Source organism: Sebastes umbrosus, chromosome 13 (genome assembly GCF_015220745.1).
Source record: "Sebastes umbrosus isolate fSebUmb1 chromosome 13, fSebUmb1.pri, whole genome shotgun sequence".
NCBI lineage: Eukaryota > Metazoa > Chordata > Actinopteri > Perciformes > Sebastidae > Sebastes > Sebastes umbrosus.
In genome coordinates, this window is record NC_051281.1 from 7,198,012 (window position 1) to 7,212,419 (window position 14,408).

The 14,408-nt window shown below is 38.7% G+C and overlaps 1 protein-coding gene across 1 annotated transcript in view; it reads right to left on the reverse strand.

The window, feature by feature from the left end:
* Positions 1-706: 706 nt before the first annotated feature.
* pth2ra (parathyroid hormone 2 receptor a) overlaps positions 707-14,408 on the reverse strand; it is a 47,857-nt gene continuing 34,155 nt past the window's right edge. Inside the window, 5 exon segments of the mRNA XM_037790971.1 lie at positions 707-1,307; positions 2,928-2,969; positions 6,354-6,492; positions 10,744-10,838; positions 13,857-13,923. Coding sequence (XP_037646899.1) covers positions 921-1,307; positions 2,928-2,969; positions 6,354-6,492; positions 10,744-10,838; positions 13,857-13,923 — 730 coding nt within the window. The 3' untranslated portion in view covers positions 707-920.

The following is a 14,408-nucleotide window of genomic DNA, read 5'->3' on the forward strand; positions in this document are numbered from 1 at the left end:
CATCTTTTGGCACCTCACACTCCTACAAAATATATCCATATGCAAATCATCTCCATCAGCGATCAACAACATCTAACACCGAGGCTGAAATGTTTACATGGCGAGTAAGAAGTGTACCTGTGGAGGCTTCAGAGGTTAACAGACATTTTTAAACATCTGCGGCAGGGTTTTCTATTTTTTAACCATGGATTTTATGTCCTTTTTCACAAGGGGGGTTCAAGACATTTTTCCATTACTTGTACATACTGTCAGCGGGCAACCTCCGGGTCTGAGAAGTGAAGCCACTGCTGAAGTGTCTTAAACTTGCATTCTTTCTAACAGCCAGCAGGGGGCGACTCTTCTGGTTGCAAAAAGAAATCTGATTTTAAAGAAGTCTACGAGAAAATTACCCTACTTCTACCTTGATTCATTACCTCAGTAAACATTGTAAACATGAGTTTATGGTCTCAATCACTATTTTGAAGTCTTCTTCAATACAGCATGATGTTCATTTAGTAAATTATGGTCCCATTTAGAGTCAAATAGACCATAAAGCAGGGGATGCTTTAAGGCGTGGCTACGTGGCATGACCACTACCAGGTCACTACTATGGGGTTGTCCGGTCTGGGAGTTGTCCGTGTTTTCGTCTTACAACTTTACGCCCTTTCACAGTGTGTTTTCAGTTCATGAAAGTTAATTGTAACATTTTGGTCGCCTAAAAAGGCCAAAAACCAAAATGCCGAACTCGAGGCTTCCAAACGGCAGTCCACAAAGCAACAGGTGACGTCATGGTGACTACGTCCACTTCTTATATACAGTCTATGCATACAGTCAAACATTTGTTTTCTTCAGAGTTTGAATGACAGTGGATTGGGTTGGCACAGCTCCACCTACAAACTTTTTCATCAGTCTCTCCCGCAAGTTTTGACGTTAGACTACTGCTACAGCGTTTCCTCCTCATCCTCAGCTGTTGCACTGGTACTAAGAACAGGAAGGTTTTCCTTCAGCGAGATATCGTCCACCTGCTTGGGGCCGCTGTCCTCGGGTTCTTCAGGTATGGATGGATCCGAGCTACTGATCACGTATCCTGGGAGAGTGGCGTGCATGCTGATCATGGGGGTACCTGTGCTCCGATAAACACGGCTTGAAACAAGCGTGGTGGAGCGCGTGGAAAGGCCACCCCCTGCCAGGTGGGACTGGCTGCTGGTGCTGTTGTTGTTGATGCCGACAACGACGGAGCCGTAACGGTAGCGGCCGCAGACCACCGGGCCCTCCCACTCAAACGCCAGGTTCCAGCGTGTCCATGTTTTCTTTATCTCTGTCTGGACCTGTGGAGATGGGAAAAACAAAGGCTAGAAATATCAAGAATTATATTACAAAATTATCATCACAGTGCGACATATGAGTTTTATTTTGAAATATTGTATTGCAAATATCTGGATCATCCTGATTTGATATAGGGTAATTATTATTATTTTTTTTTATTTTAAGTGTCTACAATGCTGTTTCAACCTGGTTCATTTGTTTTAATTTTTTTCGTGTCAGTGTTGTTGATACTTCTTTGGCAGGAGACCGCTGTTCTTGTCCCATGTGTTAAGTTTCACTTCAACATTACAAACAGCTAGTGCTATTCCTAATACCATTTTTTGGGCTTTGAAGCTTCTGTGAGAAATATTCGAAGGTATTCGAAGCTCCGGGACAGTTCCACTGTTGCATTACTGTACACAAGCACCCCTATGAATAATGTATGATTTCATCAGTTATTTGGGGATTTATACATTATCATTACATACTTATATAAAAACAAAACAAAAAAAGGAAGCATTTGAATATAGATTTGGAGGTTGATTACTATGGCAATGGTCGAAGATTTTAAGCATTCAGTTTCAGCCCTACAATCAGCTGATCGTTTGTGTCCCATCTTCACGACGTCAAGTCACATTTTCACTCAACAAACATAGTAGATTTAAGCCCAACATGTTGTTTTTTCCTAAACCTAACTAAGTGGTTTTGCTGCCTAAAAATAAGGAAGTGTTTTTGTTTAATTCACAACGTTAAGCACGCGTTTACTGCAATCGTAAAGTGACGCCGAGGGGTCTGACCAAGCGTCAGTATGTGACGAGTTGGGATGAGAACGTGTTGTTTGGTCTCCACCAACTCCCGAGAAACAATAGGATGGTTTTGCATTCGCTAAATGTTTGCCTTCACCCGCATCATATTTTCAATCTCCACCACTTAACATTATGGCAGGAAGCTTGTTTGTCTGTTTTCTGTCAGCATGTTGATGAAATGGTACGTTTCAACTTTATTCTCTGTGTGGGCCTAATAACTAAAGCAATGCATTAAGAGCAGCTCAAATATGCGTAGCTGCAGAGTAAGGTGTTCATTCAAAGTGTTGGCTGAGACCCTTTCACATTACATGAGTCATTTGGTCCAGTGTTTATAAAGAAACGATGCTTTATTGAACTCAGATTCAACAGAAAATAAAACTCGTCTGTTTGATTTTGAGTTGCTTGAATTGCATTAACTCCAAGAGGTCCTGGAGGATGAAAAGAGTGCTGCACAAGATATAATGTGGATCACAAAAGGCAAGAGAGAAAAGGCATAAACACAGGGGGTTTTGTGAAGATAAAACTGGCAGAAAAAGCTATATCTATTGCCAATTGAGAGTGCTGAGTACAAAGTGTATGAGATAGTGGAGGGAGACAGAGGGAGAGAATGACTGATATCATGAGAGCTCTTTTTATCACATTTCAATTGTCACTTTTGTTATTTCTTCAGCCAAACCCTCTACGATGTGTGCCACTGGAGTAATTATACCCCTTTTCAGCGGCTATGATTAATTTGAAACCAAACTAAAGGTTTTGTACGTTTTTTTTTCTTTTAAATTGCTTAGTGTTGGTGTGTTCTGTGTGATCAGTGGCATTTGGAGAAAACAATCCACTCACCTCTCCGTTGCAGAAGCAATAGATAATGGACACAAAGAAACCCTGAAATGAAAGAGATTGAGATACAAGTTGTGAGCCGAGATTTCAGTGGGAGCAAAAGAGAACAAACGGCACACACAGATTACATGTCATCCTTATCTGACTTCAACACAAACCACTATCTATCATCAAAAGAAGATGATAAGGATGTTCCAGATCACCAACTATCTCTTGGCCTCAAATACAGCAGTGTTTATCTTATGAAAAGAAAGACAGAAATAGTAATGGCTGTTGCTGTTCCGACCTGTTTCACTCTGTGTTCCTGCTTCCCACCACGATACGAAGTTTAAGGGAGGGACACAGTGTCTTTGAAAATGATGGGTTATGGGAAAATGCAGGTGTGTGCCCATGTATGTGTGTTTTTGTTTATGTCTTTGCTGGTGAGCGGCGACCACAGAAGTCTAAATCAGCACAGTGTACGCTGATTCATCCTAACAATTGCTATTCAACTCTCATTTAAGACCCCGACTGGTCAGAAAATCACATTTATTCTTGAATGTTCTGGCACCATTTGAAATAAACAAAACAACCAAATTCAAAGTCAAACCAAAGTCATATTGTATGTACAAGAAAGGAACACTCTGATCTAACATTTATCAGTCGCAGTCTGAGCATCTTTGTGAACATATGTGAGTGGGTGCGTTAATTATAATCTGTTCATGAAGGCACATGCGGTTCTCATCTGTTGGGTAAAAGATTTCAGATAAACCAAATACTGCTGAGAGCAGAGTCGGGCTCGTTATAGCCCCTTAATTTGGCTGTGATGGAGTGAAAAGTAGCATGTGACTTTGGATTTTCATCACTATTAACATCTTTGTGAATGTCTTTTAGTAACCTTGGTCCTTGTTGTTTGTCATCATTTCAATACTTGTTTAATATACTATAGAGCCTTGGTTCCATCATGTACTTGGTTCTTTTTGACTAGATATCTTTTCTGCTTGCATAAACATGCAAAGATAGCAGGAGCACCAGCCTCCCAAAGTACATTGTCTCACAGGACACCGTTGTGGGTCCTCGTTTTTCTTTTTTTGGCGTCTCTCTCAATGTACACTGAAATAGATATAACAGCAAGGAACAAGGACAAAGCTGGACAAATAAAAGTAAAAAAAAAAAAAAAAGACTGGATTGTGATGTACACAAGTTGTGAAAAAATAAGTGTACAGATAAATATTATATAAATATATATAAAAAGCACCAATGACCAACATTAAGATAAGAAATAAAACATTTATATATAACTCAAGTGTTCTGTTAGTTGTAAACTATACAAATAGTGCAAAGAATTAAATACTGAATGGATATACATGGACTGGATGATTATGTACATGTAAAGATGTATTTGTGACTGTATGACTGTTATGAATATGTACATATTAAAAAGAAAAGACTGTAAATTATAATCTATGAAATATATTGAAATCAAAGTGTTTTTAGAAACGCAATGGACAAATGTAATGAAATGTAAGTAGTAAATATGAATAGCAAGCGGAGTCCTTTTTTTTTCAGAATATTGTTAACACTTGGGGGCACTAGGAAAAATGTTTTATACATAGATTTCCTTGTTTGTTTGTTTTTTATTTTCTAGTTCTATCTACTTCTAGCCATGAGTGTGCTGTTTAATGGTGCAGGACTTCTGTATTGATTTATAAAATGTGAGCAAAAACACCCTTAAGCGTCTGGGGGTCAAGATCTATGTTTGATGATGATAACAGACGTATGATCTGTAATTTACACACAGGTGCAAGGCCATTTTCATCAGGGACATCCCATGTTTTTGCAATTGTTTGGTAATAATATGGCTTCAGGCAAAGCTCCCCATGCTCAGGTGGGTGGATTGATGCAGCTGAGCGGGTTTTTTTTTTTGGCACATCGGGTGGCGCAGTGCAATTTTGACATTAAATGGTGCTTTTGTTGCGTCACCATCACGAATGCAAACACACAGAGTAATTTTTTGGCTTCAGTTGGCTGATGCACACACGCAGAGATCTCTCCAACACCACAAAACCCTGTCATGTGTGTGTTAAATTGGCTTCTTTCACTTTGATATAACTTATTTAAACTAGCAAACATCTAAATACACATCGAAAATAAAATTACTGTGATTTAAGTTCCATCTCGTTTGGTTAATTAAATACCCGTCAGATTTCACCAAGAATTATGTGCGCTCCATCTGCAGTCTCTAATTTAAGGAATAAGCTTCTGCATCGCTGACGCATTTTGGGTGCATTCATTAATAAGATAAATCTTCAGACTGGCGTCTAAGAACACAGGTACATGAACTTATGTGATTTTTACAGACTCTTGCATTAACAAAGTAAACATCGTCAACATGAGTCATACTTCCTGTTTGTGAAGACACCTCTCTGTGCTCTTAAGTACTTGTCATGTTTTTGTCCATTAGCCATAAATAGTGACTCCATTTTTCCTGGAAGATAACCGGTGTAAAGATGGCTGTTTTGGTCGGTTTCACTTCCAGCTCTCTATGTGACAGACCCCTGCTCAATCTGCTTGCCCTGATGGACGTTGCCGGCAAATATGCTTACTTAATGCAAATATATGTATATATTTATTATTGGAAATCAATTAACAACACAAGACAATGACAAATATTGTCTAGAATCCCTCACAGGTACTGCATTTAGCATAAACGAATATGCTCAAATCATAACATGGCAAACTGCAGCCCAACAGGCAACAACAGCTGTCAGTGTGTCAGTGTGCTGACTTGACTATGACTTACCCCAAACTGCATGTGATTATCATAAAGTGGGCATGTCTGTAAAGGGGAGATCCGTCGGTACCCATAAAACCCATTTTCATTCACATATCTTGAGGTCAGAGGTCAAGGGACCCCTTTGAAAACGGTGGCCCGTCGGATTTTTAAGATGTTAATTAAAAATCGCAAGTTGCGTTCACGCGTTAAAGAAATGAGTGGCAGTAAAATTCATTTGTGTTAATGCGTTATTATCGTGTCAACTTTGACAGCCCTATTATTCATACATATTCAGGATCTTTTCCTAAACCTAACTAAGTAGCTTTGTTGCCTGAACCTAACCAAGTTGTTTCCTGTGAAGATGGAAGTTTATTTTGAAATCACTGGAGCGGAAACTGATGCTGGGCATTCTGAGGAAAATGCACGAAAAATTAGAAATAACTTTTCGTAAGATATCATACGAACCTTTGAATGAAAATACAATGAGATGGTGGTGGTAGGAGTTGGACTGAGTTACTATGCGGACACTTAATGTGCACGAGTCAGCGACAACAGTAAAAAGCCTGAACTGATCTGTGAATGTGAGAATCAACCTTGAGTTGGCTCATGCTTGTGTGAGCGCTTGTTGTACAAATAGTGAGTTATGTATGTAACTGCAGAAGAGAAGGGCGTACCTGAAAGGAGTTGAAGAAGAGCTCACAGTACATGCGGATCTCCCAGCTCGGTCCCTCAAATGTATGAGGCATCCCAACAAAGATGATGTAGTGGATCCCAAACACCAGCACCAACACAAGGGTGGACTTCGCCAGTTTCCTATTGACACACACACACACACACACACACACACACACACACACACGTAAATATGTATACAGAGCACAGACAAGCTCTTACATGTTTATATTTGATATGTTAGTTGGTATATTTATAGTGGTTTCTAACATTCTTTATATTGTGTATGTGTATATATATATATAGTGTTGATGTGTATATTTACTTAATATCTATCTATCTATCTATCTGCCAACATATACATCAACAACACTTGACTAATAATACTGGCTGTAATATAGGTTTGATATGTATGTGGTTGGAAAATTTGCAGTTTGATAAGGATTTATTAGGTATTTATAGGAGGTATAGGAGGTATTTATTTGTCAGAGAACAACCTGCCGAAGTGACATACTGTATCATGGCACAACTTTGCAAAACTTGAACTTGGTCAGCTTCATGTGTGAATGCAAAACAAAAAAACACTGAAAACAATTTGAGTTTCACATTAAACAAGAATAAAGCAACCATGTTTAGTGTGTAGGGAGATAAATTATTAGCAAATTAGTTTCATGGTTACCAGGTTAATTGCTTCTGACACCCGAGATACGGAGATCAGTGATGCTTTTTTGTTGCCGAGCTCACATTCCTTTCACAGTTGTCCTTGAGGGAATATTCATCTCTAAGAGAATTTGCTCTGCTTGCTCAGCTCTATAGACTGCACTGAAGTGCAGGACTTTTTTTCAGCTTGTTGTTTATGCTTAGTGTTCAGGGGAAACCTGCATTATAAATCCTGCAAACTAACTCTGGGTCTCTATTCCAAAACGTATAACACCTTTTTGGTATTTTGCTGACTTCAGTCAGAATCCAGTCGGCTAATTTACACATCTAAATCAAAAAGTGACAGATGTTTAGATTTGTTCTGTAAAATAACTTTTTTCTCCAGGGACTATTTCCTGGCGGAGACATACATATTTTAGTTGAGGCGTCCATAAAGCTTTGAGTAGTTTTGAAAATTCATTATAATCCTATAGAGCATTTTGTTGTGCTGTGTGTGCTTTAGGTTCTTGTTGTGAAATATCTTGCAGCCCTGACAGACAAGAAATAAATATTTTCATTAGTTTTCTAACAAGCCAATCACTGCGGACCTCAGTCATACAGTATTTACCATAGACTGTATATAAGAAGTGGACGTAGTCACCGTGACGTCACCCATTGGTTTGAGGAAGCCTTGAGTTCAGCATTTTATGGTCTATTTGACTCATTTTCTCATAGGCTTCTATACAATCTGACTTCTTTTTGCAACCAGAGGAGTCGCCCCCTGCTGGCTGTTAGAAAGAATGCAAGTTTAAGGCACTTCAGCATTGGCTTCACTTTTGAGACCCCGGAGTTGCTCAGTGGTATTTACACACTAGAGGAGGTAACAGGTGTGTTATATGTGCACAGTGATCCTTTCAAGCAATATCTGAAACAGATGAGCATTACAAACACACAATGCTAAACTTCATCTCATCCTAGCTGTCTGATTTAAGAGCATCAGCATACAGTCCGTCTCTCTCGTGTCCAAACCAATCTCAGTGTCAAACAAGGGCAGGTAAAACTCAGACGTCCCTCCTGAGAATGTAATGCAGGGTTCTTCTTCTCCTCCTTTTAATTTATGGAGACCATGAGGATTGTATCTAGCAGCAGCAGCTCGAGGCACGCAATCAACCCGACAGAAGAGACAGATTCCTGATTGGAAAAGCAGTGTTTTTGCAGTTTGTCCCCAGAAAGAATTCAGATATCGACTAGTTGTTGCCTGTTGGGCTTGGGTTTGCCATGTAATGATTTGAGCATATTTTTATGCTAAATGCAGTACCTGTGAAGGTTTCTGGACAATATTTTTCACTGTTTTGTGTTTTTAATTGATTTCCAATTATAAATATATTCATACATTTGCATAAAGCAGCATATTTGCCCACTCCCATGTCATTAAGAGTATTAAATACTTGACAAATCTCTCTTTGAGGTACATTTTGAACAGATTAAAAATGTGCAATCAATCCCAAATTAAATATTTTAACCAATTGAAAGCCCTAATATATCTATTACACAGTTTGGGTGAAGTCTTTAGCTTCTTGTCTTCATGTAATGATCCATCCTGGAATGAAATAAAGTGCTTTTTAGCTTTTTGTTGCATCCATCCAAACTCTACTGGGAATTGAAGCAGTCCTGTGTAAAGTCCAGGAAAATGTTAATGACAACTCCCGGCAAAGAAAATTCCCTGAAGGAGGCTGACCATCCTCTTTACAACCTCTCTCTTTATCATGAACGAAAGGAGAGTATATGCATGCATTTACCATACTGCCTCCAGTCACTGAACAGACGTGATCGCTGTATTTCTCAGCAGGCTGTTACCTTTGTCAGGGAGAGGCAACTGATCTGTCTCCAACGGTAATACTCTGTTGCCCATGCATGTCCATTTCAATTTACTATGAGCATAACAGATGTTGTCAGTTCATTCAAAGCCTAACTAGCTAGGCCACAATGCTAAAAATCTGCATACATTTTAATAATGCAAAATGAAAATTAATTATAGGATGCATATTCATGGTTATTATGATTTACGGGCTGAAAAATAAAATGCTTGCCCCAACAAACAGGAGGTCAAACAGCTGCTGAAAATGTGAAAATATAGAATAAACACGGTTCCGCCTGTAAATAGGGGTAATGTAATGCAATCCGAGATGCAATTTGCAGTCAGTTTCACTACTCTTTTTTTTTTTTTTTTAGCAATCACATTATTTAAATTGCTTCCACAACATCCATGATAAACAGGTTGAAGGCTCCTGATTATTATTCATCAGGTATGGTTTGGCATTTAATAAGAGAAATGGTCATACACGCTTAAGTAACCATACAACTATATATCTTTGTAATTGAAAAATTAAATGGAATATTTACAATAATGTAAGCAATGATATATGAAAAGTTTTAATAACAAACATCAACATCGACTCAGTCTTTGCAAGTTGTGAGGGTCACTTTCCACTCAGCGGGCATGTTGGGTTAATTATCTCTGAGGAGAGGCAGCTGTGGAGCGTAATTGTCCGTGATGAGGATCAGGTGGTTGAAGCCTAAATCTACCCCTGGTATCAGTGCTCAGGTGCTGACTCATTGTCTCTTTGTCAGAAGTAGTGAGAGTCCTGTTTTTGCTTTATCTGTATGGGTGTGTGAATCTGCAGAAGTACCACGTGAACCTATCCGTGGGACTTCTTCTCAGAGCTGGAGTCTCTTAGAGTGGGTTAGGTCTGCGTGCCTTCGCTGGTTCTTTTGTTTCATTTATGTTCTAGTCAGCTGCTGGGCAGTAGTGTTTTAGTCTTTTCAAGATATATTGAGTGTAGGGAGCCTTCCTTTTAGGCCTGTTTTCATTTGGTGTTTCCCCTCTCCCTTTAAATCGCTTGCAATTTTTTTTGTGATTAACCTTCAGGATTAACTTTTAGACTCCTCTGATCCACAATTGTGTTTCTCTCTCCGTTCCTCTGACACAAGTTCTATTCACTTTCACATTTTTTCAAAAGAATTATGTGCCAGCTATTATCCCTCAACTGCTTCCTCTCTCTGTATTTCCTTTTTTTGGGGTACTCTGACTTCGCCTTAATGTTTCTATCTACGAAATGTGCTATATTCGGTTTACATTCATCTTCCAGCGTGGCTTCCAGTCTACTGCACCCGATCACTATCATCTTTTCTGACAGACAGCTCACCCACACAAAGCAACCTCGCTTGCAGCATTCAATATCCTGAAAATACTCTGTAATTATAATGTATTTATCGGACACATTGATGCCCGCCCCAGCAGGGGAGGAGAATAGTGATAATTGCAGATGTGAAAATGCTAGAACACATTATGTCTGTGTGTGTGTGTGTGTGTGTGTGTGTGTGTGCGTGTGCGTGTGCGTGTGCGTGTGCGTGTGCGTGTGTGTGTGTGTGTGTGCGTGCATTGCATTGCCACTATAAAAAACTTTTGGCTGTTTATGAAAGTTCTTGGTCTTCGCTGAACAGCTAAATCTCTTCCTTTGCTCTTCTTTCAGTGGGCTAACAATAACTTCATCTGGCAAGGACATATTCTGCTTACTCCGCTTGGCCTCAACAATTTAAACCTCCATTCTGTCACCTTTCCAATCACTTATTACTTAACATCAACACACAAAATTTTGCACACAATTCTGCAGCACACAATTTACGTCAAACTCCAACCCTGGATATAAATTGGGCCGCTGGTTTTACAGATACAGTCAGTTGAGTACGAACCTGTACTGTTTCCTGGTGTCATATCTCCCTGCGTTTGTCTCACGGATTTTAGTGGCCAACACCCGAACGATGTTCACAAACAAGATGAAGTTGAGCTGAAACAGAAGAACAGAGATGGAAAGCTCTTAATTTATGCAGTACATGTAAATGTTGTCAGTTCCTGTTACTATAGTTGATATATTGGGAAAATAAATAATTTTGAATTGTTAATGACTGGCTTTATACCATGCATTGATTAAAGAACATCTACAGGTTGGATCCAAACATGTACAGTATACTTACATACAAAACACATTACTGCAATTTGATCAAATTAAATAATAAAAAAAAACATATTATTAAAGCTAAAATCTGTAGATTTCCATGTTGTTGACTCGTGAATAAGATAGGGTTATATCTAGTTTGGAGCATTTCCAATCATCTCCTGGTTATAAATATCAAGCTACAGTATCTAGCAGAGTGAAATAGTTAATCGTGATTAATTGCATTTTTTATCTGTTCAAAATGTACCTTAAAGGCGGATTTGTCAAGTATTTAAACTCTTATCAACATGCTAGTGGGCAAATATGCTGCTTTATGCAAACGTATGTATATCTTTATTATTGTAAATCAATTCACAACACAAAAAAAATGATAAATATTGTCCAGAAATTCTCTCAAATATTGCATTTAGCATAAAAAATGTGCTCAAATAATAACATGGCAAACTCAAGCAGGGAGGTCAGAGGTCAAGGGTCCCCTTTGAAAATGGCCATGACAGTTTGGAGCGTTATTTAGCCTCCTTCACGACAAGCTAGTGTGACATGGTTGGTACAAAAACTGAGCCCGCTACAACTTCCGAAAGATCGATTTGTGTTAATGCGTTAAAGAAATTATGCATTATTATCATGTTAACTTTGACAGACAAACTTTAAAACAATCTTTGCTTAACTCCTTAGTTGTTAAACAAGATAAGATATTACAACTCTTTCAGTTATTAGAAGCCAATTTCTCACAAATATTTTACAAGGACACAGAAATAATAACTTTCCTGAAGTGAAGAGGGCTCAAAATATGTTAGAATTAATTGTAAGTAATTCACAACATGAAGATTGTTGAATCGAATCTCAAACATAGTAAGTAGTCTTTTTTCTGATTTCTGACACTTTGTGTGTCTTCAAGAGAATCTGTGACAGCCAGCAGTGCGTTAGTCCTGATAAAGCAATGCTGTCTCATTAGAATCTGCAGGAGATTTTTTCCAATCACAGCTTGGCAGCAACTTAACTCAAACAGCAGGCTCAAGGCAGAACATGTCTTTCAACAAATTGGTATACATTTTCGATAGTTAATTCATTCTGTTGTCAACACAGCAGGAGACTGCATAAACAAAACACTTCTGTCTCTATCTTCTCTTTCCTTAGTTTATGCTTTTATGGCATGCTCTAATGCCAAAAGAATCCTCAGCACATAAAAGAGTTGTGCGTCGTATTGAGAGTAAAAGACAGAGAGAGAGGGGGTTGTTAATCCCCATTGATTTGCATGATTTGCATTGGCAACAGATACTGATGCTTTGTGCCATAGAGCTTATTTGAATTTGAATTATAGGAAGATAAAGAGAGAGATGAGAAGACAAAGAGTATTTTCTGCATATTAAATATTTTACTTAATTACTTGATGCAACTCTACAAAGCACTTCCATACTTGCCAACCCTCTCAATTTTCCCAGGTGACCCCCTGTTTTTCATTGACCTCTCCTGGGATCATGCTTCTCACCTTTTTCTCCAAATTTTCACACCTTTTTTTTTTTCCTTTTCGTTATCTCAACCTGTTTCTGGCACTGTACAGCGTATATAAGCCTGATACTGTTTCCACCCGGACGACAATAGTGCTTCACCAAATGTCTTTTCCTGGCAGATGAGAGCTGCTCCAGACACACTCGCTGCACATCACAGTGTGCTGCAGCCAAAGTCGGGCTTTGCTCGACACAGCGAAAAGCCATTGTGGCGTGGCGCAAGCCATTGGAAATAACAGGTTTCAGAGCGCAGTGGTGCCGCTGTCACGTTGTGTCTGAAAGGGCCTTCAGTGAGAAGGAGAGAGAAGTGGAGAGAACTAAGAGAAAGAAAAATTCAAGCAGGGGCAAACAAACTAATGACTCAGTAAAAACTGATGAATATTAGTTTATGCCAGAGAAGTTTAGCCAGAGGGGCAAACTTTATGTTTGTTACGTAAAATAACTACGTTAGTTACAGTACGGAAAGTACGTAACAAAACTAGAGTAAAACCTCTACGTTGACTCCTGAGTGAAAGTCCTGTGTTTGTGTGACCCGTCCAACCGTGTTTCACCACTCCTCCATGAGGCTTCAGTATGTTGAATGCAAACAAGAAGGTCAACAAGCAGGAAACAGTTTGTAACCATTTAACAATTGTGAAACAACTTGTTGGACACTGGTACAAAATCCCTGCAAGACATGAAAGCTGACTGCTGAGTAATTGAAAGGAGAATAACGCGACTCAGCTACTTACATTAATTATATACAATTAAATATAATTCAAATCATTAATGCAATTAAAAGAATATTACAAATTATCATCACGATTAAACGATAGACTTTCACCTGTTGTAACAAAATGCTGCACCATGCTGTGAATTCATAATGATTACAAAAAGTATATGTGTGTATCTGCTGTGATAATGATTAATAACAATAACTATTAATCAGAGTGGCAGGCCTTTTATGAAATTATAATAGTGTTTTTGTTGAGCTTACTATTATAAGCAATTATAAGTTCATGCACGTCATAGACAGAGGGCTGTTTTTTGATAGTTACTGCTTGTTAATTTGGACATGCATTTTTACACACTACGTACTTGAACTCTTGCTTGGAATACAGCAAAAGAAGGGACCCGGAAGGGAAGTTTATACGAAGATTTATGTTGTCACAAGCTGAGAAAACTATTATTTGGATTTATACCCTCAGTCGGACATGCATACACAAAAAGGTCTCCAATTTGGGATGACTGTCCCCGTTCAAAAGGAGTTCATTCTTACTTAAGCCTCAGTAAGAACTTCGAAGCAACTTCTCAAGCTACAATCACACATAGTTATAGCACACTCTGTATTTCACACTCTTACCCCAATGGCTGTCAGGATGGGAACCTGGTAGATCCACTTAATGTTGCCAGCACTTAACTCCCAACACCTGCAGTTGACACAAATACAGAAGAGAGGAGGACGAGAGGACGAAGTTAGAGAAGCAGGAAAAATGACAATTAGGGCTGGGTTATTAAAAAGGCACACTGGAGGTGGTGCAGAGAAAGATGAGACAGAGTAGTAAAGTAGCACTAAATAAATTATTAAGTTCAATGGGAAAGAGAAAAAGAGAGGTTAGAGATTACATTTTGATGTCAAAAGTTCAAATTGTCAAATTCAAATTGTCCCAAACGTTTTGGTTTGTTAAAAGAATCATAGAAAAGATGACAGAGAAGAAGGTGATGTGGAAAAAGCAGATGCAAACAGTGGCAGAGAACAGCAGGAGAGGTGACTTTGTTTACAACCTGCATAAAAAGACAAATGCAAAAGTGAGAAGATAGAGAAATCTAATATGTTGTATGTTTTGCAGCTCAATGTCCAGGTTTCCTTTTCCCCTTTCCCGTCTGATATTTTCAATTTGTGGTTTTACATATT